Source organism: Pavona decussata, unplaced genomic scaffold (genome assembly GCF_977016875.1).
Source record: "Pavona decussata unplaced genomic scaffold, jaPavDecu1.1 SCAFFOLD_54, whole genome shotgun sequence".
Taxonomy (NCBI): Eukaryota; Metazoa; Cnidaria; class Anthozoa; order Scleractinia; family Agariciidae; genus Pavona; species Pavona decussata.
This window is the reverse complement of record NW_028145476.1, coordinates 30,826-53,331: the sequence shown is the minus strand read 5'-3', so window position 1 is coordinate 53,331 and position 22,506 is coordinate 30,826. Positions and strand designations below refer to the sequence as shown.

The window sequence follows — 22,506 nt, the reverse complement described above, 5'->3', positions numbered from 1 at the left end:
ACTACACAAAACAATTTCATCCATTTTACCCTAGATCTAAGCATTGTATTTGCCTCTTTGATAATGAAATGATGATCCTTGGCTACAGCGTATAAGGCCTGTAATTTCCAGCTGGTGAGTTTGACAAAGATTTAGGTTTGGGTCGCAGATTAATGGAGGAAACTACACTTGAATTATTGCGCAAAATGTAACTGATAGGCATTTTAGCGAGAGCCGAAACACCAAACGCAAACAACCTTTACTGACTTTATTTCCTTTTCTATCTTTACACCCAGCGGTTAAATTCAAGACAGGAAAAGTCAACGTGACAACAGCCAATCCAGGGCTATTTGCTTGCCACAAGGTCTCTTTCGCGCAGCCTTTTGGCGGAAAGGAAGTTAAAGTGTTCGCGTCATTTGGGCATTCAGTCAAGAACCCATTTCGTGGTAATGGTGCTGCAATTTGGGTGGGATCGGAGGATACAAATCAATTCACAACCTGTATTTCCGAATACGGTGACGGTTCCAATGGAACTGCGGAAGTGAACTGGATCGCGGTCCAATCTGTTCCTTCTGGGGCTCAAGTAGGAACTACTACCTTGAACTCCTGGACCACTGGAACAGAATGCAAAAAGATTGACTTCCCACAGGTTAGTCCAAGTCTCTGATCAAAATTTTAATTTCAGTTAGCAAAAGAAAAAGGGAAACTAAAACAGCTTCTAGAGTGATATGAAAAGGATCAACTTCCAGAGGGCTAGATTTATCGGCAATTGTTGAATGAATGAATGAATGAATAAATGAATGAATGAATGAATGAATGATTGAATGAATGAATGAATGAATGAATGAATGAATGAATGAATGAATGAATGAATGAATGAATGAATGAATGAATGAATGAATGAATGAATGAATGAATGATGATAACCTTTAACCTTGAATGCCAACTTCACTGATAAAAAATGGTGATTTGCAGAAGGGTCCTCTAATCAGACGGGCAAGAAAAGATCATTTAAAACAAAATGAAAGGGTGGAGGATTTTTTCCCTGGAGATAAGTGCGTGGAAAGTAACGGCAATTTCTTTTCGGCTGTTCAACACCGGAATGGAGGCTACTACTTGGAATTTGTGGTGGGGGGCGGGTGTGCTTCGGTTCTGACAAACCCAGATCCTATTTGAAACAAAAATACGTAATTTTTCCTTTTCAGACCTGTTCTCTAAAATTCATACCATTTTCACATTTGTTCTTTTGAATCCACACCCGTGTTTCATTTTCTGACTTTCAGACTAAAACGGAGCGAAAATCACACCCTTTGGCGTCACACATACCTATACGAATTATATAGGTTGAGCAATCGCCAGACATGTTTCCGAGAGTCTTGGGGGCAAACTCCTGACCTTAAATATAAAATGTCCGACGACAGAAGCGAAATTTCAGATTTCATTTTGTTTCACCGAAATGTCCCCTTTTGGTAAACTATTTTCAAACATCACAAACGGGGAAATTTTGCAACGTTAGCAAGCTCGCACACAACAAAGAGAACTACTCCCCTAATTCTATCCCACCTGAAAGTAAATGTTTCTATCATCTTTCTTTTGTAAAGTAAAAAAAAAATCATGTCCAAAAATTCGTATTTTTAATGTGCTACAAGACTAGTTGAAGATAACGACCTTTGAGGGTTAGAAGTCAAATTGAAATTAGAGTCCATTTCTACATCTGTACAAGCATATTTTTTCTGGAGAATAAAGCTTAATCCTTCCTTTTCACTCCCTCAAAGTGTAATTTTGGTTTTGGCCCAAAAATCCAGAATAAAAGGTGGCAGGGTATCAGTTGACTTGGTTCGATAGGCTCGCTGTCAAGCTGCTTACAAAAATCCATTAACCTAAAGTCAACATTTTTTGTTCTCAACAACAAATTTCGAAGGCAAATATTTAATAGTTCAGTTGCTTTACAATATCACTTCATAATTCAAAGTTTGAAGTACCATAGTAGGTCGGTTTCTAATATTTATGTACTCGATCTACATAATATATTTTGCTGCCAGATTTTAGGCGCCCGTCATAACAGTGGATGACAGACATCAACAATAGGCCTTATCTCGGTTTTCGACGCCATTTTGACGAGTAGGCAAACACGTCTTGTGATAACAGAGATTATATTGAAATCCGATAATAATAATCAAATAATTTTCTTAAAACATCGCTTATATTTCATCACTTATATTTCAATTTGACATCTTACCCTCGAAGGTCGCTTTCTTAAAATAGTCAATAGACACACACACACACACATAAAAAACGAATTGCGACATGATTATTATACTTTACGAAAGACGATAGAAACATTTATTTTCGGGAAGGTTAGAATAACTGAGTAGTTCTCATTTTGATTCTGGGGGTGGGGGGACGGGGCTGAAGCGAGCGTGTAGCCGTAAATTCAACTTTTCTAATTTTTAGAAAAACGAAAGAGCGGTTGAACTTTTAATTGTGATTTTTTAAAATAATTTACCAAGGACTACACTTCGTCTCTTTTGCCAGCTCGTGTTTAGCCGGGCGCCCCAGTTCTAGCGACTGCCCTGTTTTCCTAATCCGGGTCGCTCCGGTCTTCAATTCCAGCACGTGTTTTTCTAGTCCGCTTTGCTGTGCTATGCTATGTAGAGTAGAACCTCGATATAACGACGCCCGCGGTTTAACGAATGGTATTCTTCAGCCCAGTTATATTAAAATGGAAAGAGCCCCGATATATTATACAACGAACCCTCGCTACAATCGAAGACATTTTCTTTGTTTTTCCTGATCAGGTTTTGATTTATCTTACCTACGAAATATTTAGAAAACATAGCATAAAATTTGAGAAAAGGAATGATCTTCCCTTGCTGTCGAAAAACGAGGCAGCAAAGGAGGTTCGCGGGCAGGCAGAGACGAGTCATTTTAAACGCGCTGAGCATGCTGGCTACAATTCTGACGTTTGAAGATGGCGCACTTTTTGAACAAACAACTGTTTTTACTCGATTCGATCTGCTTGGAACTGCTATGTCTCCGGTCAGTTTCGAAGGCAAGAAAAGCGCACACAAGTTGTTCTACTATGTGTTGCTGCTTAATCCATCCGAATAGTTACAAGATCAGCTAGGTTTAAAGAACTCTCTATAAGCGCAGGAGCCCTGATAAGCGACATTGATTGCGTTATATAACATCTCCCCTTTTTGAGTTACTAAATGATCAAAAGCTATGAAGTGAAACACAGCTGTAGTCAAGTTCGATTCTTTGAAATGTTCTGACACGTCCATTGAAATAAGCTATAGGTTAAACTTGATAGGAGGCTTCATGACTCGTCCAGATCTGGTGGTCTTTGCAGCGTCGGGTAAGATCTTCTCGTGAGGACTTTCACTAACGGAAGCCGCAGGGTGACTTTCCACTAGTTTTAGAGGTGACTTGTCCATCTTGCTGGTGCTTTCCGGGATGGGAACAAGGTGTCGACGATTCCTTGTGATAGGACTGCCACTTTCGGTTTCCACCACGTAGGACCTTGGTGTTTCAGCCTTTTCTGTGACATTTGCAGGTGTTTTCTGATCGAAAACCCACAGATGGTCGCCCAGCTTTAGGGTGGGGAGTTCAGTGCACCGATGACTAGAGTTGTACCGGTTTTTTTTTAACTTCATCTCTTGCTCATGTTCGCGAAGTTTCTCCTGACTGGGCTATGATTGTCTCAGGTGATCGGAGGACATAGGAGCTGTGGTTTGGATCTTTCTCCCGAAGAGAAGTTCTGAAGGGCTGTACCCGTTTTCCAATGGTGTCGCTCTATAGGACATGAAAGCTTTGGCCGTGTCTTTCTCCATATTAAGGGCATTTTTCACTGTCTACACGGCATGCCCAGCTTCGCCATTCGCCTGGGGCATCTTTGGGATTGAATTTACGTGCTTGAATGAGTACTTCTCTGCGAACTTATCAAATTCAGTTGAGACGAACTGTGGTCCATTGTCAGATCTCAGTGTCTCTGGAATTACGTGTCTTGTAAAAATGGACTTTAGTGCGCGTATTATGTCACTAGACTTCTGGAATGACAGCAAAAGTGAAACTTCTATATAATGTGAGAAGTAGTCCACCACAAGAAGGTATATCCGTCCATTCAGGCTAAACAGATCGGTTCCCAGAACTTGCCATGGTCTCTCAGGATGAGGGTATCACCGGAACTCGGTTGGGCTTCCTTTGCTCGATGCATTTGCGGCAGTTCGTGACCATATCTGCCAGCTGTTTGCTCAATCCAGGCCACCAAACTGAGTCCTTGACTCCTCGTCTGCACTTTGCGATTCCTTGGTGTCCTTCGTGAATTCTCTCCAGGATTTCCAGTCTCACACTTGAGGAGATAATAAGTCTAGAGCCTTTCAGGATGATTCCTAGTACCATGGAATTTTGCCTCTTGAGCTCCAATACGGGCTAAGCGAATTAGGGAGCTTATGCCTGTCTGCCCATCCTTCCTCGCAGTACTCCATGAGCTTCCTGCATACCGGATCATCCTTTTGTTGCGCGGAGATTTTTCCCGGACGCTTATTAGAGGCGGGCAGCTGAAGCAGGACACTTTCGACATAGAGGTCGATCTCTTCCTTTATCTTCGGAATGGACGTGGAATGGGAGGGTGCTCGTGACAGGGCATCGCGGGCCGCTATCAAATGTTTACCAGGTACATGGGAGATCGTTAAGTCAAACCATGAGAGGCGCATTCGCATTCTTTGTATTCTTAGGGCCATTTCATCGAGGTTCTTGGAGACAAGTAGCAGGACAAGAGGTTTGTGATCTGTTTGGACATGAAACGTATTACCAACCAGGTAATCTGCCAGTCTCTCGCATGCCCAAGTGGTAGCCAAAGCTTCTTTCTCAATCTGAGAATATCTTTGTTCGGTGGTGATTAGTTCTCTTGAGATAAACGCTACCAGCTTTCAGTTACCATCTGGTTGTTTTTGGGCCAATATAGCTCCAATTCCGTACGAAGAAGCGTCTGCTGGAACTTTTGTCTCTAAGTGTGGGTGATAGATCACCAGAACTGGTGTTGAAAGCAACTGCTGTTTGAATTCTTCAAAGGCATCATTTTGTGCTGTGTCCCAGATCAAGGTAATATCTTTACTGAGTAGATCTCTCAGAGGCTTGCTGGTCTGAGCTAGGTTGGGTATGTACTTGCCCATTTGGTTTACCACTCCCAGGAATCGCCAAAGTTGCGAGACATTAGCTGGAGCTGCCGGATTGCATCGACTTACGTAACCCAGGAACGCAACTTTCTCCTTGGCAAATTCGCACTTCTCAAGGTTAAGTGACACGCCATTCTCCTCTAAACGTCTGAAGACTGCTTCTACACGCTGGTCATGCTGATCGTAAGACTCACCGAACACAAGGATGTCGTCCATTTGACAATCCACATCTTCAAGTCCTGCCAGGATTTCCTGCATGACTTTCTGAAAATGTTCTGGTGCCGAAGAGTTCCAAATGGGAGTCGCTTGTAACAATACCGTCCCCAGGGCGTGATGAAGGTGGTAAGCAATTTCCATGTGGAACTCAATTTTCCTGCCAAAACCCACAGTTGGCATCCAACTTCGTGACAATCTTGGCACCAGCTAGCTTGGCCAACAGTCTGTTCCGTGGTGGGCATTGCGTGATTGTCTCGCCGCACTGCCTTGTTAAGCTGAATAAAGTCTCCACATACCCTCACCTTGTTATTCTTCTTAGGAACGACAACTAAACCATTTTGCAGGTTTGTCCACCCTCTCGATGACGCCCATATCTTCTACTCGCTTCAATTCCGTCTTAACCCAGGGGAGCAGTGGTATGGGGATTCTACGTGGCGTCGTAAGGTTAAACGGCTATGCGTTATTATAAAGTTTATCCGCGTATTCTCCGGGAATACAACCAAGTTCCTTGAAGAGCTTAGGGTGCTTTTTCTTCATGTAATCAGAGCTTCTCTCTGGCAAAAGAACTTAATCTGTTTTCGTGATGACTCCAAGCTGTCCATAGGCTGTTTGACCAAATAAGGGGCGATCCAAGTCATCCAGAACTTAAATCCTCCAGGGGCCCGTTCCTCGAAGGACCCGGCACTGACTTACAGGGCCCGATAAGTAAACTTTGAAATGTTTTTCGCCGATTACACAGTGATTACATTGCTGGTACTTGGCCGATGTTTTCATAGAATTATAAGATTTTAAAATTTAGTCTTTAAAGCTAACAAAAATTAAAAAAAAACAAAAAAAAAAACGACTTCTGTTAAGAAACATTTATCACCAAGGGCACTTGTCGGGCCCGGTAAGTTACCGGGACTTCCGAGATTCGGGTCCCAGAACTTATCGTCATACTCCAGCAAAGCTTCAAACTGTCAGTTGCACTTGAGCTCATACCTGCAGGGACCTAACAACTTCTTGGAAGTCTTTATCAGAAGCGGTTTGTCTGAGAACTCGCAGTGAACATTACAGGGGAGTACCGTGAAGCCGGCGCAAGAATCCAACTTAAATGTTACGCAATGCGTATTGACCATGACGTCGGCGGTCCATGGCTTCTGTTCGTTGGAGGTGACTTCCCCGAGAAAATGTTCGTCATCTGAGCTACAACTTTCTACTACTTCTACTTCACCGATATGGTTCGCGGTATTTCGAGCCCGACAGCATCTCGCGAAGTGACCTTGTTTATAACACTCCTTGTACCTCGCATGGTTGGCTGAACATGCCTGTCTGTTGTGTTTTTCATGAAAACCGCATCTTTCGCATCCGAGCGTTCGTCTTCCAAGCTTTCCACTCTTGTTTTCATCTCTGCTACAAGTGCTGGGCTGCTTCGGCTTACCAGGCGTCCGTTTCTGTCTAGCTCTTACCTGAGAATCTGTAAGGCTTTCCATGTTTCCTTGAATCTGGCTGGATCGTATTACTCGTATTATTTCTTGAAGCTGTCGCTTTGTCTGGCTTGCTGAACGGCGCTTTCTAGCGTTCGCGTGCATTAATCTGCAGTTTTCCACTGAGTTTCTACTTCCTTATGCCAACAACCAAGCGGTGGCGGATCATTTCCTGTTGTTTGTTAAATTATTTTTTCTGGTTTTTATATTTCCTTTATAGACGTTAGAGTTTCTTTGTTTTCAGTAACTAAGCTTCTGTTGTTAAACCAACGGATATGTTTCCCCACGTACAAGCAACAAAACAATGCATTCAATTATTTTATCTACAGTCCTTTGTAGTAATTAAGTTAGCTTTTCCTCGAACGTGTTCAAGAAAACGCTCGGTTCTAATCAACGTGTAATCGTCTTGAGATCAAGTTAAGTTCAACGTCAACGCTGCAAAATTCCTAACGCGGACACAGAAGGAAGTCACTTTAATTTGTCCATGTTATTGTTTTTATTGCCCTTTTTGTATCAGATTAATGAAGTTTTCACGTTTGTGTCTTAAGTTTGTAATAATTTTACTATTTAGTCTGATTATAGTTTTCGTTGTATTTAGTTCTTAGTTTTTCAAAACCGCTTTGTTATCGCCTCGCTACACATCGCTTCACTTCCAAGCATTGTTTACGTCTCTACCGCTTCTCTTCAATTAACTTTGTTTGGTCATCTTACCGTAGTGAACCTTTCTTGTGGCAAACCGTTTTCATAAGCACGTAGAGAAGTTCTGTTTCTTAAGGAGGGATTAACGACCGCCCTGTGAGTAACGATCTCAGCTCACATTCATTTCGAAAAATTCTAGCCTTCGATGTGAGAATTTTAGTGCGCGTCATTCAACGCAACGTTCAAATCGCTTGGTTCGTCTGAATTTCATTGAAGTACTCTATAAAAAAACATTCGCCGAAAGCGCTGAAAACGCCGGCAACGATCGGCACGGAGAATCTAGTAGGATTCGAAAATGAACAGAGAAAGGTGAAGAAGAAACCGTTCCGCGACTAAAACAAAAATGAACGAACGCTTTATCGGTGGTTTAATACCCGCAAAAGAACCGACATGTCTAAACTTATGAACAATGAGAACAACCTGGAGGTCGAGAAGTATCAGTTAACGGGAACTTGACAGATTATGTCAACGCGTTGAAGATTTTCAACACAAGTACTTTTATGCGTTGTCATCGCCGGAAGATAAAAAAGAAGCGTCGGCGCATTTTGGGTTTAAAGAAAGTGATATTTTTGAGTGCCGCATAATGGTAGTTAATTGGATAAGTGCGTGCGAAGAGCGCCTCAGCGATTAATTTGATAACCTTTGCGGTCGTCATTCACACAAGTTACACTCCTCAAGAATCTCTCGTCGCGAGATAAAGAGAAGGCCAACGTTGCTGAATTAATCGCAGAACACTCTATGTTAAAAGAGGGACTTGAACTCAAGCTACTGACGAAGAATATCGTCCCGACCTAAAAATTGCTAAAGCTCGAGCGAGGGAACGTGTTATGGCTGAAATAGAACAACAAGATGATGATAAGAGAGATAAGAACCTTAACGAAAATCGTGCCAAAACTTTACCACCTACTCTTCCGCCGGGTAGCCAATGTAACGCCCTCGTCGGGGCAACATGTAACGCCATCTCCATCAGGACCGGTAACGTTACCAGAACCAAAACGTTAATGGTCGTCCTTACCGTTTTTGCCTGGCCAAAAAGATCGCGGCGTAGATAACTACAAGGCAGAGAGCGAAAACTTTCAGCAGTCCTCCCCATCAGACCTTTATGCTCCAGAGTTTTTTCCCTTTTCTCACGGATTTAAAACCGAACGGCGTGACGAAAATTCCATGCAACAAGTACGTGACGACGAACTTCTAAAGGAAGTCGTTAAGATTCAGCAAGAGCAGATGCAACGGATGATATCCTCGCAACACCAGCTCGCCACAGCAATGATTCTTCCTCAGCCTGTGGTACCAAAGTTTAAGGGCGACCTCCTGGACTACAAAACGATTATCATGGCTTTCGACGCGCGCGTTCAGTCAAAAGTAATAAGCAGGGCAGACAGGCTCTATTACCTCGAACAGCACCTACACGTAGAAGCTTTTAGCTTTTAAGTTGGCCATTTCTCAAGTATGACTATGGCCCTACAGTAAAACGTTTTTCGATCTTCTTAACGAAATGTCATAAAGCTTCGGAGACCATCGCGCACTTGGCAGTGTTGGATCATGCACCAAAGTTGCAAGCCATAGTTCTAAAGCTTCCCGCCAATCTGCAAACTAAGTGGCGCGAAACCGTAGTCAGAACTAGGCGTAAGGACAACGCCGTTGCAGGCTTCAATGACTTTCGTCGACTTTCGCTCACCAAAACTACGCTACGATCTAGCAGCGTCACAGAGGACAATAAGAAGTTTCCGCCACACGATTTAGATGACTACACTAGACAAGGAATCCCAGCCTATCACAAGCAGATCACTACTTCAGATATTGTTAGCCGCATCGAGCACCTGAAAGAAATCGCTGGAGAGATACCTGCTTGTGATCCTGAACTTGAAATCGGTCTTCTTATTGGAGGCAACCGCCCAAAAGCCCTTGTCCCGCTCATGGTAGTGCCAAACGATGGTGATGGTCCCTCGCTTTACTCAGCTATGGTTGGACAATCAGCAGTCCAGTTTATGTAACCATAGAACCAGCAACGAGAAAACTGACCGCACATCGGATCACTGTCAGAAAAGGAGAGAGCGTCAAGGAAACCATCACTCCTAAGTCCCTGCTAAATGTATTTGAACTTGACTTCAGCGAAAGTGCATCAAACAACATTCCAGAAGATGTCAACTACTCTAAAAAGAGATAGGAAATTCCTCAGTTTAGACTCCAACGGCATCCGACAGACAGATGGTCACCACGAGATCCCACTCCCCTTTCGGCAGCAGGACGTCAAGCTACCTTATAACCGAGAAAAAGCTCTCAAGAGAGTTCTCTGGCAGAAGAAAAAGGTGACGCAGAAAGACTGGTATCGGAGCGACTACGTGGCTTTCATAAACAATATGATGGATAAAGGATATGCAGAGAACGTCCAAAACGAAACACCGTTGACAGAAAACGGCAAGGCGTGGTATGTTCCACATCACGACGTCTACCACCCTACGAAGCCACAGAAGATTCGTTTGTTGTTTGATCGTAGTGCTACGGTGCTACAGTCTTGACCTGACAAATTGTCTGGTTGGCGCCCTTACTCGATTCAGACAAGAGCCAGTAGCTTTGTAGGTGACATTGAAGCCATATTCTACCATTTAAGGGTTCCTGTCTTCTAATGCAACTTCATGCGTTTTCTTTGGTGGCCAGGTGGTGACTTGAACGCCGAACTGGCAGGATATAGCATGACGGGTCACCCTTTCGGAGCCGTGTCCTCGCCAAGCTGTTCCAATTTCACCTTACGGAACAGAGCAAACGAAAACGAGGAAGAAATTGGAAACGCAGTTGCAAACACACTACGACGCTATTTCTACGTTGATGACTGCTTGCGATCAGTTGGTACCGAAGCTGAAGGCAAGGATCAAATTGACGGCCTTCGTAAAGCATGCGCAGAGGGTGGATTACGACTCACAAAGTTTATCAGCAACCATAGAAGCGTCCTTTAGTCAATTCCGGAAGAAGAGCGTTCAAAAGACGTAAAAACGCAGGACCTCAACTACGATGACCTGCCAGTCGAACGTGCTCTCGGCGTACACTGGTGCGTTGAATCAGATACCTTCGGCTTTCGCATTGTCGTCAAGGAGAAACCACTAACGAGAAGAGGAATACTAATGACCGTGTCCTCCACTGATGATCCTCTTGGTTTTGCCGCACCACTTACGTTGACTGCCAAGAAGCTGCTTCAAGGGCTGCTCGTAGAGGAGAGAAGCTTGTATGGAATGACGAGCTCCCTGATCCTTATCGTAAACGATGGGAAAGTGACGAAAAGAACTTCTACTTCTCGAACGCATGATCGTCCCTCGAGGCGGTGAAACCATCAGACTTCAGACAAGTTAAAACTAGACAGCTTCATGTTTTCTCAGACGCAAGCTCAGTCGGATACGGTTCAGTGGTGTATCAGCATCTTTGTGACAACGAAGGTCGCATACATTGCTCCTTTATGATTGGGAAAGCACGGCTTTCCCGATCAAACCGGTGACGATCCCACGCTGAGAATTGGCTGCCGCTACCGTCTTCGTCCACCTCGGCGAAATGATGAAGAATTCAAAGTGCTCGACGATAAGCCTGATACCATACAGTACCACACTGATTCTACCACCGTGTTGCGATACATCGGTAACTACCAGAAACAATTCCAGGTATCGTCGCTTACCGTGTCCAACTAATACGCAATTTTTTATGACCCTAGCCAGTTGAGATTTGTGGAAACGAAAGAAAATCCTGCTGATGATGCTTTCCGAGGCCTAGATGCCAAAACACTTATAGAATAACAGCGCTGGGTAAGGGGACCGGAGAACGAAATGCGAGCACAGCCTCCGTCATTTGGCAAACTTTCAACCGAAGATCCAGAAGTCAAGAAACAAGTTAATGCCTTTGTTACAGTGATCACCGATCCAGCACCTGTAGCATCCGTATCGAAGCTACTGCAACATTTTCCTGACTGGCATCGCTTGAAAAAAGCCGTTGCAGTTTTCTTGAGAGTGAAAACCATTCTTAAAGAAAGAAGGCTAAAGAGTTTCAAGGAACAGCAAGGGTCCCTCATTACCACTAACGATAAAGCTGAACGAAGATTGCTCATCACTGACTGTTGAAAAGTTAGAAGAAGCAGAGCACGCAATAATTTGTCTCACACAGTCCCAAAGCTTCGATAACGTACTGTAGAGCCTCTACCAAGCATGCCGTAACAAACATGGTTATAACCGGACACACCCCCAGAAAGGAAAGACCGAAATAACAAAAACCAGCTCCCTTTAACGCCTCAACCCGTTCGTTGATGGAGGTCTTCTACGAGTCGGTAGCCGACTGAATTTAGCTGACATTCCAATTATTTTGTCTCGAAAGAGTCACGTGGCAACATTAATCATTCGTCACACTCACGAGCAACTCTGTCACGCAGGACGTGGGCATGTCCTCGCTAGATTACGCGAAAGGTATTGGATTGTTGGAGCTAATCCGCAGTGCGTCGACTTATCCCTTCTTGTGTCAGGTGTCGTCGGACCACAGCCCCGCCTCAAGATCAGAAGATGGCTAATCTGCCATGGGTTTGACTAACACCAGCACCTCCTTTGACCTATGTTGGGGTCGATTTCTTGGACCGTACATGACCAAACAAGAACAAGAAAGCAAAAGATTCGGAGTAACGTTTACGTGCCTTGTAAGCAGAGCCGTCCACATTGGAGTCGCAAACTCGCTCGAGACAGAATGTTTCCTTAACGTACTTCACCGTTTTATTGTTCGTTGAGGACCCGTACGAGAGATAAGATGCAACAACGGTACTAACTTGGTTGGTGAAAAGAGAGCTGCGCGAAGCTTTCAAAGAAATGAATCCCGACGAGACCACCGAGGAGTTTCGCCATCAGCAGATTGACTGGAAGTTCAATTCAACCCGCCTGTAGTCACATAGGTGGAGTCTGGGAGAGATAAATTAGAGCAGCACGAGGGCTCCTAGACACTCTCCTCTGTGAACATGGAATTCGCTTGGATGATGAGTCCTTACATACCTTACTCCTAGAAAAGTGAGGCCAATGGGCGTGGTTCCAAGCTTTCAAGCATTGTTAACATCTCCACCGCTTTTCTCAAATAAACGTTGTTTGGTCATTTTACCGTCGTGAACCTTTGTTGTGGCAAACCGTTTTGAAGTTCTGTTTCTTAACGTGGGATTAACGACCGTTCTTTGAGTAACGATCTGCGCTCCCATTTGCTTTTTTAGTTATTCATATGCACAAAACTCGGCCAAACGATAAAGATCAGACATAAAATTATCTACGGGCTCGTCTTGACCTTGCACGTGTTGATTGAATCTAGCTCCCTCGTAAATTAAATTCCTCTTCGCAATGAAATAATTGTCGAATTTTGCTTTAACGGCGTGGTACTTGTCTGTGTCAGACGCTTTCGTAAAAGTGAAGCTTGCCATGATGTCTTCAGTATCACCATCCATGGCATAAAGAAGGGCATTCACCCGTTATGCCTCTTCTTGACTTTGAAGGCCCGAAACAACAGCGCTCGAAACGTTTTATCGAACGAGACCATTCCTAGAATTTGGTAAAGTCGAATGATTTCGTGGGTTTTACCCGCAGTGAAGGCTGACCCATTGCGGCTCCTGCATGAACCATCGTTTGCGCTTGCGCTTATCCCACCTGTCGGTATCGAAGAAAAACTATCTGGCAGAGGTCTATAACTTCCGCAGTCACGAAGATTAGTATTTAGGCCGTTTTATAAGTCTTCTGACACCATGTTATGTCATATGTTAGTACAGTTTGTATGTTTATAACACTGATATATAGTGTCCTTAATTCGCACTTTAATGCTTAATACTTTTTATTATTATTCTGAAGACTAAACTGCACCCAAGAAAGTCCAACTGCATAAAACTCCTCAAAAAATTCCTTGCAAACGTATAAGTGCCTCTCAGCTTTCCACCCCACCTCCCAACCAAAAAACAAAAATGTCCTCAATCGCATAATCATACACCCATGTGCCATTTATGCAACTGGTAGTTCTTTATTTATATTATCCTTAGCTTGTTACCTTACCCTACAATTGTGTGATTTCAAGCCCTTTTTCATTTATGATTTTCCAGCGTTTTTTGTCTTCACCAAATATTCTTGTAACTCCAAGTTACAAGTTTCCAGGGAAACCGCAAGATGCTATGGTTGTATGGATTGACGATACCAGTAACGAAAGTTTTAAGCTATGTCTCAGAGAAACCAGGATTTTTGATGGCCTACACCAAAACATAAAAATTGTGAGTAATTTATTAACTGTTGTTTCCAGTGTTAGATAGTACCAAGATCACCCTTGGTGATGATGGGTATTTATCATTAAAGAAAACGCCTCCTAGCTGTCAGCTTTCATTTATTGTGATCTTATTTTCCTGCTGAGCACACGTGTCCAACAAGAAATATTAGTCGAATTGGATCAATCCACTGTAGCTAAAATCGTTCACTTAGAAAAAAATGACCTCGCTCTAATTTAAGGTTAAAAGAAGAAATAAACAGCAAACCAACAACAACCAACGTAAACACAAGTAAATCAGTACAACTGGGCACTTGCTTGGCTTATTTGGTTTCAGACAAGCAAGTTAAACTTGACAAAAGGGCGTTAAAACAAATGGAACTAAGGAGAAGGTTATCTTCGTGAAAACACCAGTTGACTTTCCTATGTAGCCATCGTTATTGTTGCTTTGCAGAACTGGTTAGCATTCACCAACCTGAGTCTCGAGAACTTTACCCTGACCGACAGCTTAGTGTTTGCGAAAAACAACTCTCTTCCTCAACAACAAGACGTCGCCTTCTGTAAGGTAAGAAGTGGTCAGTAGAAAAAGTATCATTGTTTTTTCAGTTATTTTTGACTTGTTTTTTTGTTTATTTGCTGTTTAAGACCAGATCCCTAAAGTTCGCAATAACTTTGTACAATCTGCTGCATGTTCTTAACCTAAGTCTAATTTTTTTTCTTGTTACAGAAAATCAACTTCACAGAGCCATTCTTTGCTCCTCCTGTGGCAGTAGTGACACCAAAACGCATTTACAACAACAACAGTTCGGGGCTGTCTGCAGGGTCAGGATGTGACGCAATTACCGCCTGGGTTGAGGTAAGACGTTTTCCCCCCCTAGTTCACCCGTTCAGTCTATCGTTTCATGCATTACTCATTTCCTTACGTAAATTTAATGAAAGGAATGTTATCCTTACACCAATGGAAGACCTCCACGCTCAGGAGAAAAAACAGTTAAGTCTGAGCAGTTTTGACGAGGGAAGGGCTGATTGTGCACCCCTTTACTGATCAACTCTCCATTACTTAAATGAATTTATGCTTTTAAAGATGTCGACGATACGGCGAATAACCTGAATAGCTGAAACTCATAATTTACAATATTCCACGAGCGCGCGTTGGATATGCGAAAACAATGTGTAGAACTCGCGTTTTGATTGTTGTAGCGGGGTTTGTTGTCAGAGTATAGACGCAAGAATGACGTTATCAGGTGGTGTGACCGACGCATGTGATCAGAGTCTAGAGTCCAGCCAGAGTGAATGGTCAACAAAGTTTTCTAAACTCAACCTCCTTCCCTGGAACGTGAAAAGGAGAGACCCTGGGAACGAGGTTGATGCAAACTGTTTTCTCGAGTGGTGCCGAGTTGGCTATAATCATCTCATATCCAACAAGCGTTAGTTGAGTAAACGTTTTATTTAAAACAATCAAGAAATATTGCTCGATCTTGCTCATTCGCTTTGCAAGAACAAACAGAGACAATTTAATATCTCTATTTTTCGGACATGGTATAATGCTCATATACCATGGCCGCTAAGCCAATCGAATCCCTGGAATTGCACTATACAACGAAAACGTAAACAGATAATACAAAAAAACCCCAGATGTTTGAAATGGGCGTGGGCACTTTTCTTCTATCTCCCGCGATGGCTTATAAGTCGTTATCACATTATCTCAAGTAATAACAAGCAAACTTTAACACATATGTTTCATTTTAGCACACATCTACGAAAGAAATGGAGATTTGTGTGAAAAACTATGACAGTAGAAGTAAAGACACCATTAAAGTTGATTATCTGGTTATTGGAGGTACGTAAAATCAGTGACAATTGCAGAACAAATACGAATTAACTACTTCTGTTACACACACTAACAATTGCCTTATAAATTCAGTACCCTCCAGCTTGCCGGTCATACATGTCATAAATGACACTGTATCACACTTCTTAAAACTGGGGTAGCAGACTGAAAGAAAAACAGCTTTTGCAGTGAATTTTGCCAGGACCTGATATCTGTAACAGTATTACACTAGCTACAAAAGGCGTTTAATTAGTTTCTTTCATGGTCCAAATCATAAATAACAAGTCTGTTATTCCTAAAATCAGGAATCACATGAAGAGTGATGTTTACTCTTTACAGACATTTTGTTTTTGTCATCGACATGTGACCATCATTAAAACAAAAGAACTCTTTGTTCAAACGGCCAATAGGCCTCTCGCTGGTACCTTAATATCAATACTGAGGCTATGTAATGCGAACTATTTATTTATTTATTTATTTATTTTATTTTCCCCAAATCAGGTATTGTTACATTTCGACACATTTTGCTAATAATACAACATTGAACAGGAAGTGCCAGGAGCCTTTCTAGGCTTACCTGGGAGGTCCTCTTATATACTTAGAAAAGGTACTACCCTGACATGCGATTACTAAAATTATTGTATTTTACCAATTTGTATTTAACATGTAAAGAAATCTTTCCCAGGATAGCTAACCATACTCAGTAAGGACAAAAGTAATCGTGAGAAAAGAACACAATCAATCGGTCTGCTTTGAATATGTAACAAAAAAATTCTCACTTGTGATGAAACGTTCATTTGCCCTGAAGCTGTTTGAGCCAGAAACTTGCATTTAATTTAAAATGTCTACAACGTCGAATATTTTCCTGTTGTAAATCCGTCTTAAACACAGTTCTAAATTTTAACTTTAATTTTTCCTAGGTAAACGAAGTGACAACTGTCCAACGCGTGTTCTTTAACTCAAGACAAACAGCGGCCACAACAGTCCGCGGGGTGGCCCGAGAAAACAGTCAGGGACCCAAAATCCCGTGGGGTCCCCATTAAGTAACATTTTAACATCTCCCCTCTAACAGGAGTTAATTAATCACTTTGGCGTTTTAACGTGTCGTCCAGGTCTTGTAGTAATGGGTGACCTGTGTGAATCTGCTGTGAATTTGATTGGTATTTCTGCCTCTGTGGATGCATGTTGGACATTTTCAGGCAAATGTGGACAAATGTGGTGAGTTATGAAGCGTTGGAACTTAGGCGGTTGTTGACAACAGATGGAAGTGTTTTGGTGAATTAGCACTATATTAAAGTACTTTGAATAGAAATGAGTGACCAATAAGTATATGTGATTTGCCATGGTAATCCTGGGATGTCATGTGGTCAGGATGCAACGCCTCTATCTGCTGTTGGTTGTTAAAGGCGTTACAGATATTTCAGTTGCTTGTTTGTCTTCAAGCTTTCATTAAAGGCCAGAAGGCATAGTCACCCGCAAAGCAAATACTTTTTTTTCCAAGGTGGTCTCCATGAATTTCATCCAATACTTCGGTTCTCAATGGTCTACAGTTAGCTCTCCTCTGAGGCTCCAGTACTCCCTGGGAAGCTAATCAACTTGCTCTTTTTCAGAAGACCAGCCTTTCATGATATACTCCATCACCACTCTTGGAGCGAAATGCAACTGTTTTACTATCTTACATGATCACAGCACCAAGTCCAGTACTAATTGTATCCTTTCCTTGCACAGGTGCGATGGTTACGATAGATTTCAGTTTTTCAAAAGCCTCCTGCTGTAGCTTCTTCCAAACGAATGCTACATCTTTCTGAGTTAGTTGTGAAATGGATCCTTGAAGATCAGCCTTGTGCTCGATGAACTATTCTAGCTAATTGATTGTTCCTTTAATCCGGGGAACACCTTCCTTCTCTGTGACTGCGGGCATTTGTTTAATGACCCCGATTTTCTCAGGATTTGGTTTCTATCCTTCTTATTAGAGAATGTGTCCAATATAGTTTACTTCTGGAACTCTGAGTTTTTCTTTATGGGGATTGAACTTTAAGCCTACTTCTCTGCTCTCATCAAGCACTGCCCTCAACGTCTGATTCACGTCTCTTTGATCTTCGCCATGTGTCAGAAAATGATCTGCTAAATTTTCAACAGCAACCCCTTCGAACAGTCTGTCCATCTCTGGTTGGTAGATTACAGGAGCTGGTGCAATACCAAAAGGGTGAGTCTCGTGAATCGGTAAGACCCCAAAGGGTATTTAAACGTTAAGAGTTTAGAACTCTCGTCGTCTACGTGGAGTTTTCAGTACTCCCTGAAGGCATCGGGGATACGAAGCTCTTTGCACCTTAAATGCGAGGTGCTACCTACTGTTAAGTAAACATCGGGTAATAATGTCGTCTGAGAGCCTTTTTCAGGTCCCATTGGTCAATGGAAATTCGAACATTGTCCTTAGATGGTGGAATGTTCACCTCTCTATCTTTGGCTTTCCCTTGTTAGTAACTGGCCCAGATGACACCCAAGGTCTATGCTCCTCCTCTTGCTCAATAACACCATCTTCTCTCATCTCTTTGAGCTTTGCTCGTGATGGTTCTAGCAGAACAATCGGTACCTTCCTCAGTGTGTGGACTCCTGGAGGTGCTGAAGGGTCAATCCCCAAATTCACTTTAGTTGCGAGTTTACCGAGATTTTCACTAAAACAACCTTGATATTCACTTAGCAGCGGGTCAGTCTTGAAAGTACTCCGGTACTCATTTTGTCTTGATGTTTCTGCATTCACAATATTTGGCTGAGGTGTTTCTATCAGTTGGAGATTCATAAACTTAATCGCTTCCAGATCCAGGCAGGCATCACGAGCCAACAGGCTGTTTTTGGTTATGATTCGGAGATACGGAGCCTTTGGATGTGTTTTTTCCTTACAAGTCAATCTTTAAGAGGTTGGTAAATCTTTTGCCCAGGTTCCTTAGCGATTTCCGTGTACAGGTTGTAGGGGATAACTGTGCCTTCTGCACCTGCATGTTTCTGCCTTGACTCGAACGCCTCTTCCTGTAATCTTAAAACCAATCAAGGTTTTGATTCTTTTTCTGTTGTCATAAACAATTCAAAGTTCAACAGATCCAAAATTTGTGTGCACATTGTCACTCTTACCACGACAGCGTTCATCAAAAGAGTTTTCTTGCTCCACCGTATGAACTCGTGAACCTTTCTTTGCACATATGTGTAAAGTGCCCTTTTTTTGTCACAGTCATGCATTTTTTCCAAATGCATTGCATTTGTTTGGTTAAGTAAATGGGTGATTTTAACTGCGGATTTTACACCACCGAGCAGTCTTCCTGTCCTGGCCGTTCTAACTTCCTCACAAACTGAATTCCTGATTAGTGAGCGTTTGGGTATCAGCATTTGTGGACACATGAAACTTTTGTTCAGCCGCCTGAAAAGATCTACAATAATCATGAGAGCTCCACAGAGTGAGATTTGGCTTTTAAGCAATTCTTCTGATAATTCATCTGTCAACACTCCACCAACAATACGATCCCTGATTAAGGAGTCTTTTTGGCCTCAAAATTCACATGTCAAGGGCAGTTTCTTTAGTTCACTCACAAAATTTACAGTGCGCTCACCATCTTTCCTGTTTCTTTGATTAAACACTATTCGTTCACAGATAACATCCCTAGCCCTTTACATAGTTCAATTTCCTACACACATCTGGATAGCACGCATTGCTCTCTCCTCCGTTGAAAACAAAATGACTATACATCCTCGATAGCTTCTGGTAGTAACATGAGGTAACGTGTTTTTATTATATGGCTGGCTCCGCGAGCGAGCAAGATGAGTCAAATCCTGCGCTGTGATTGGCTACCCGAGCGGGCAAGATAAGGCTATCTTGCCCGCTTGGGATTACCCGTTGCCCGTTCGATTGGCATCGAAAGTTTAATCCCAAGCAACAATCCAATCTTTTCATCGATTTCTCCTTGTTTTTGGGGAAAACGCACACTAAAATTTTTGGTAAACTCCCAACGTTTACCTGAAGGAAAGAAAAGAGAATGGAATCGTCCTGGTGAAGTGAAAATTTTGTTTCAGCTACAATGAATGTGAGTTGAATCGGTGAGTTGCTCTGTGTGTAGTATTTTAGATAGATTGATTTTGTAAAACTTACTGTCTTAAGTCGTGTGCTAAATTGATTGATTTTATAGGTTTTCAATGACTGTATTTTAATCATAGCGTAGTGAAAGTTGCATTAAGTATTTAGCGCAGTGCAGAAAAGTGTTTTTCCCAAGTTCACCGAAGAAGCTCACGTTTTTTAATTTAGCCGCGTCTTGCTTGTTGTAAACAACAAAATCTTATCAAAGTTTCGACAAGTTTTCTGATTTTCCCGCTCTATTTTTCGGGTTATGTTTGCATATAATCTTAAAATCTATGGTTTCATTCAAGAATGAATGATTGGAAGCCGAATACTATGTAAAAATGTTTATTATTTACGCCACCGTGTGATCGGCCGAAAATGGCGAGTTTGCCGGATTCAATTCAAATCTTCCGCTCTTGCGAAAATCTAAACTTTTTGTTCTCAATAATTGTATACTCCCTTTAAGCCATTATAAAGTTAGAGCCTTAAGATAGTTTAGGATTCCTTGTTTCCACAATTACATGCTAATCCAAAAATTCACTGAAAATAAATCTTGCACCGGCGGGCTATGAAGAATTTCTTTCCGAGCAGAGCACTGTTTCGTGTCGAATTTTGCTTTGCTGTTGTAGTTTTAACTTGAAGGTAAAGCCATATAATAAATCCTTTATTGACCAAGCATGTTCGATCGAGATGGCTGAATATTGGATTCGTTCTGTTTTTGCGTTTTTATGGACCTCGGTGAAAAACGTAAAAAAAGAACTTGGCCAATATCCAGACATCTTGACCTCACGCTTGGTCAATAACGCATATATACCGTCCTTTAGTTTATCTGGTTTCTCATCTCTCACTTTCGCCGCAAGGCAAATTTATGAGTGCATGAGAAACTTCCTCCAGTTTTCGCATACGTGTAAATCCAGTACTAACGGACCAGTTGAGCGTGAATCTCTTTCAGCCATTAAGATGCGACTCGTCACAACAATTCGTTCACTTTTCAGAATGGTCCATTGTCTAACATCATGTTGTAAATTCGTCTAAAACACAGTTTAACTTCGACTTTAAACATTCTTAAGAAAACAAAGTGACAAGTGTCCAACACGTGTTGTCGAACTCAACTCAAACATGGCGGCCAGAAGGGTCCGCGCTGTGGCCCGAGAAAATAGCCAGGGTCCCAGAATACCGTAGGGTTCCTTAAGCAAGCAACTTATAACATTTTCCAGACCTTTGGCAGTCTTACGCACAGGAGGGTCGGCTAGACCTGTGACGATACAAAAGTTGCCGTTTAAAATTATGCAGTTCTTTAATATAAGATATCTGGGAGGTTAAGCTCTTCTATGTGAATTGGCTGGCTGGACTTTGACCCAGCCACCGTTTCCAGGTACGCAAAAACACACAACCTTTTTTTTTTTCAGAATTCTCCCCGCTCACTGCCACTGTTAGTGCACTCCGAGTTTTTAAGTTATCAAGTAATGAGTTAACTGTTAACTTGATGTGGTAATTTTAAGGCTGACCCTTTACAAGCAGCATAGTGTCTATCATTGCGTTTTTGTAGTCACACGTAATAACCCAAACCGATTTGTAAACTGTTAGTTGATTATGTATTTTCACGAAAGTACTCATCGGATTCACGGATCAAGACCTTGGAGAAAGGCATTTACCCTTCCCTCTTGCCATTTACTAGTCAAGGACCACGGGAAATTAAATTTGAGTTTGTTTCCAAGTGTCACGAGCTTATTTTTGCTCGAATCACACGTCGCGGATAGCCACGTTACCGCTCTGTTTCTTCAGCCTCAATTCTTGCCCCATGCCCCCTTCCCTCACATACCCTTATATTCTTAACGAACAACAACAATTGCTTCTCTTGAACACTTTTCTAGATTTGGATCCGTGTTTAGACGTAACTTGCGATTATCACTGTCTGTGTAAGGCTTTTGGACCTCATGATGCTCGTTGTGTAAGCGTTGATAGTTGTCCATCCTTCCAAGAACCAATCTGCTCTTCAAACGGCACTACATATGACAACAACTGCCTGTTTGAACAACAAATGTGTTTGCTGCAATTGAATTTTACAGTGCAACATCCTGGTAGTTGTGAAGGTATGTTCATTTAAAAGTAGGCTTAATTCCACTTATATCTTCAGAACATTTTCGGCACAGAAAGATGTTTGACACCAAAACAACAAGCGCTGAACGAAATAAAATTCACAGGAAAAGATCAGCCAGCCCAGCTAAGAGTTCTCTTAGGGGCGTTTTACACTGTACGACTTTGCCGCATGCGACAAGTTTACGATAGGCCTACGACACGAATTGTTTCGTGTAAATAGAACCTACAAATCGCTTACGACTGTTGTGTACGTCATAAAAAAATTTGTAGGATTTTAAAACATGTTTTAAAATCCTACGACAATCGTAGGTATAGACAATGTTGAATGACGAGTGTTGTATGGGACTTTTTGCATGACGTGAGCAGCGTGCGCTCTAGAAATCGCATGCGACAGTCGTAAACGAAAGTAGTACCGTAAATAGGCCTTTAACGTTTCTCAGCTATCATTTATTAAAACTGCCATTTTTTGAATGTTGGCCGTTCTCAGCTATTACAGGGTCCGAAATTGCGCTTTCCTGGTCGCCAATGCGACTAAAAATTTTGCACTGGCGACCAAAATTTCACAACTAGTCGCCAGCGGGCGAATAACTATTTCATGCCACGATCATTATACAAACAATAACTTTGATTTTCAGCCAAATCGATAAAAATTAAATTCAAAGCCGCCCGCCAATTGGTCACTTACTTTTT

General features: G+C 42.2%; 1 protein-coding gene across 4 annotated transcripts in view; it reads left to right on the top strand.

Annotated features, from left to right (window-relative positions):
* The window catches only part of LOC146480192 (uncharacterized), a 41,833-nt gene that overhangs the window by 308 nt on the left and 19,019 nt on the right, over positions 1 to 22,506 (top strand). For all 4 annotated transcript variants that reach the window (XM_085109925.1, XM_085109927.1, XM_085109926.1 and 1 more), the window contains exons 2-7: positions 276 to 628; positions 13,626 to 13,790; positions 14,235 to 14,345; positions 14,508 to 14,636; positions 15,530 to 15,620; positions 21,591 to 21,809. In XM_085109925.1, the coding sequence (XP_084966051.1) occupies positions 276 to 628; positions 13,626 to 13,790; positions 14,235 to 14,345; positions 14,508 to 14,636; positions 15,530 to 15,620; positions 21,591 to 21,809 (1,068 nt within the window). The remainder of the gene's footprint in view (positions 1 to 275; positions 629 to 13,625; positions 13,791 to 14,234; positions 14,346 to 14,507; positions 14,637 to 15,529; positions 15,621 to 21,590; positions 21,810 to 22,506) is intronic.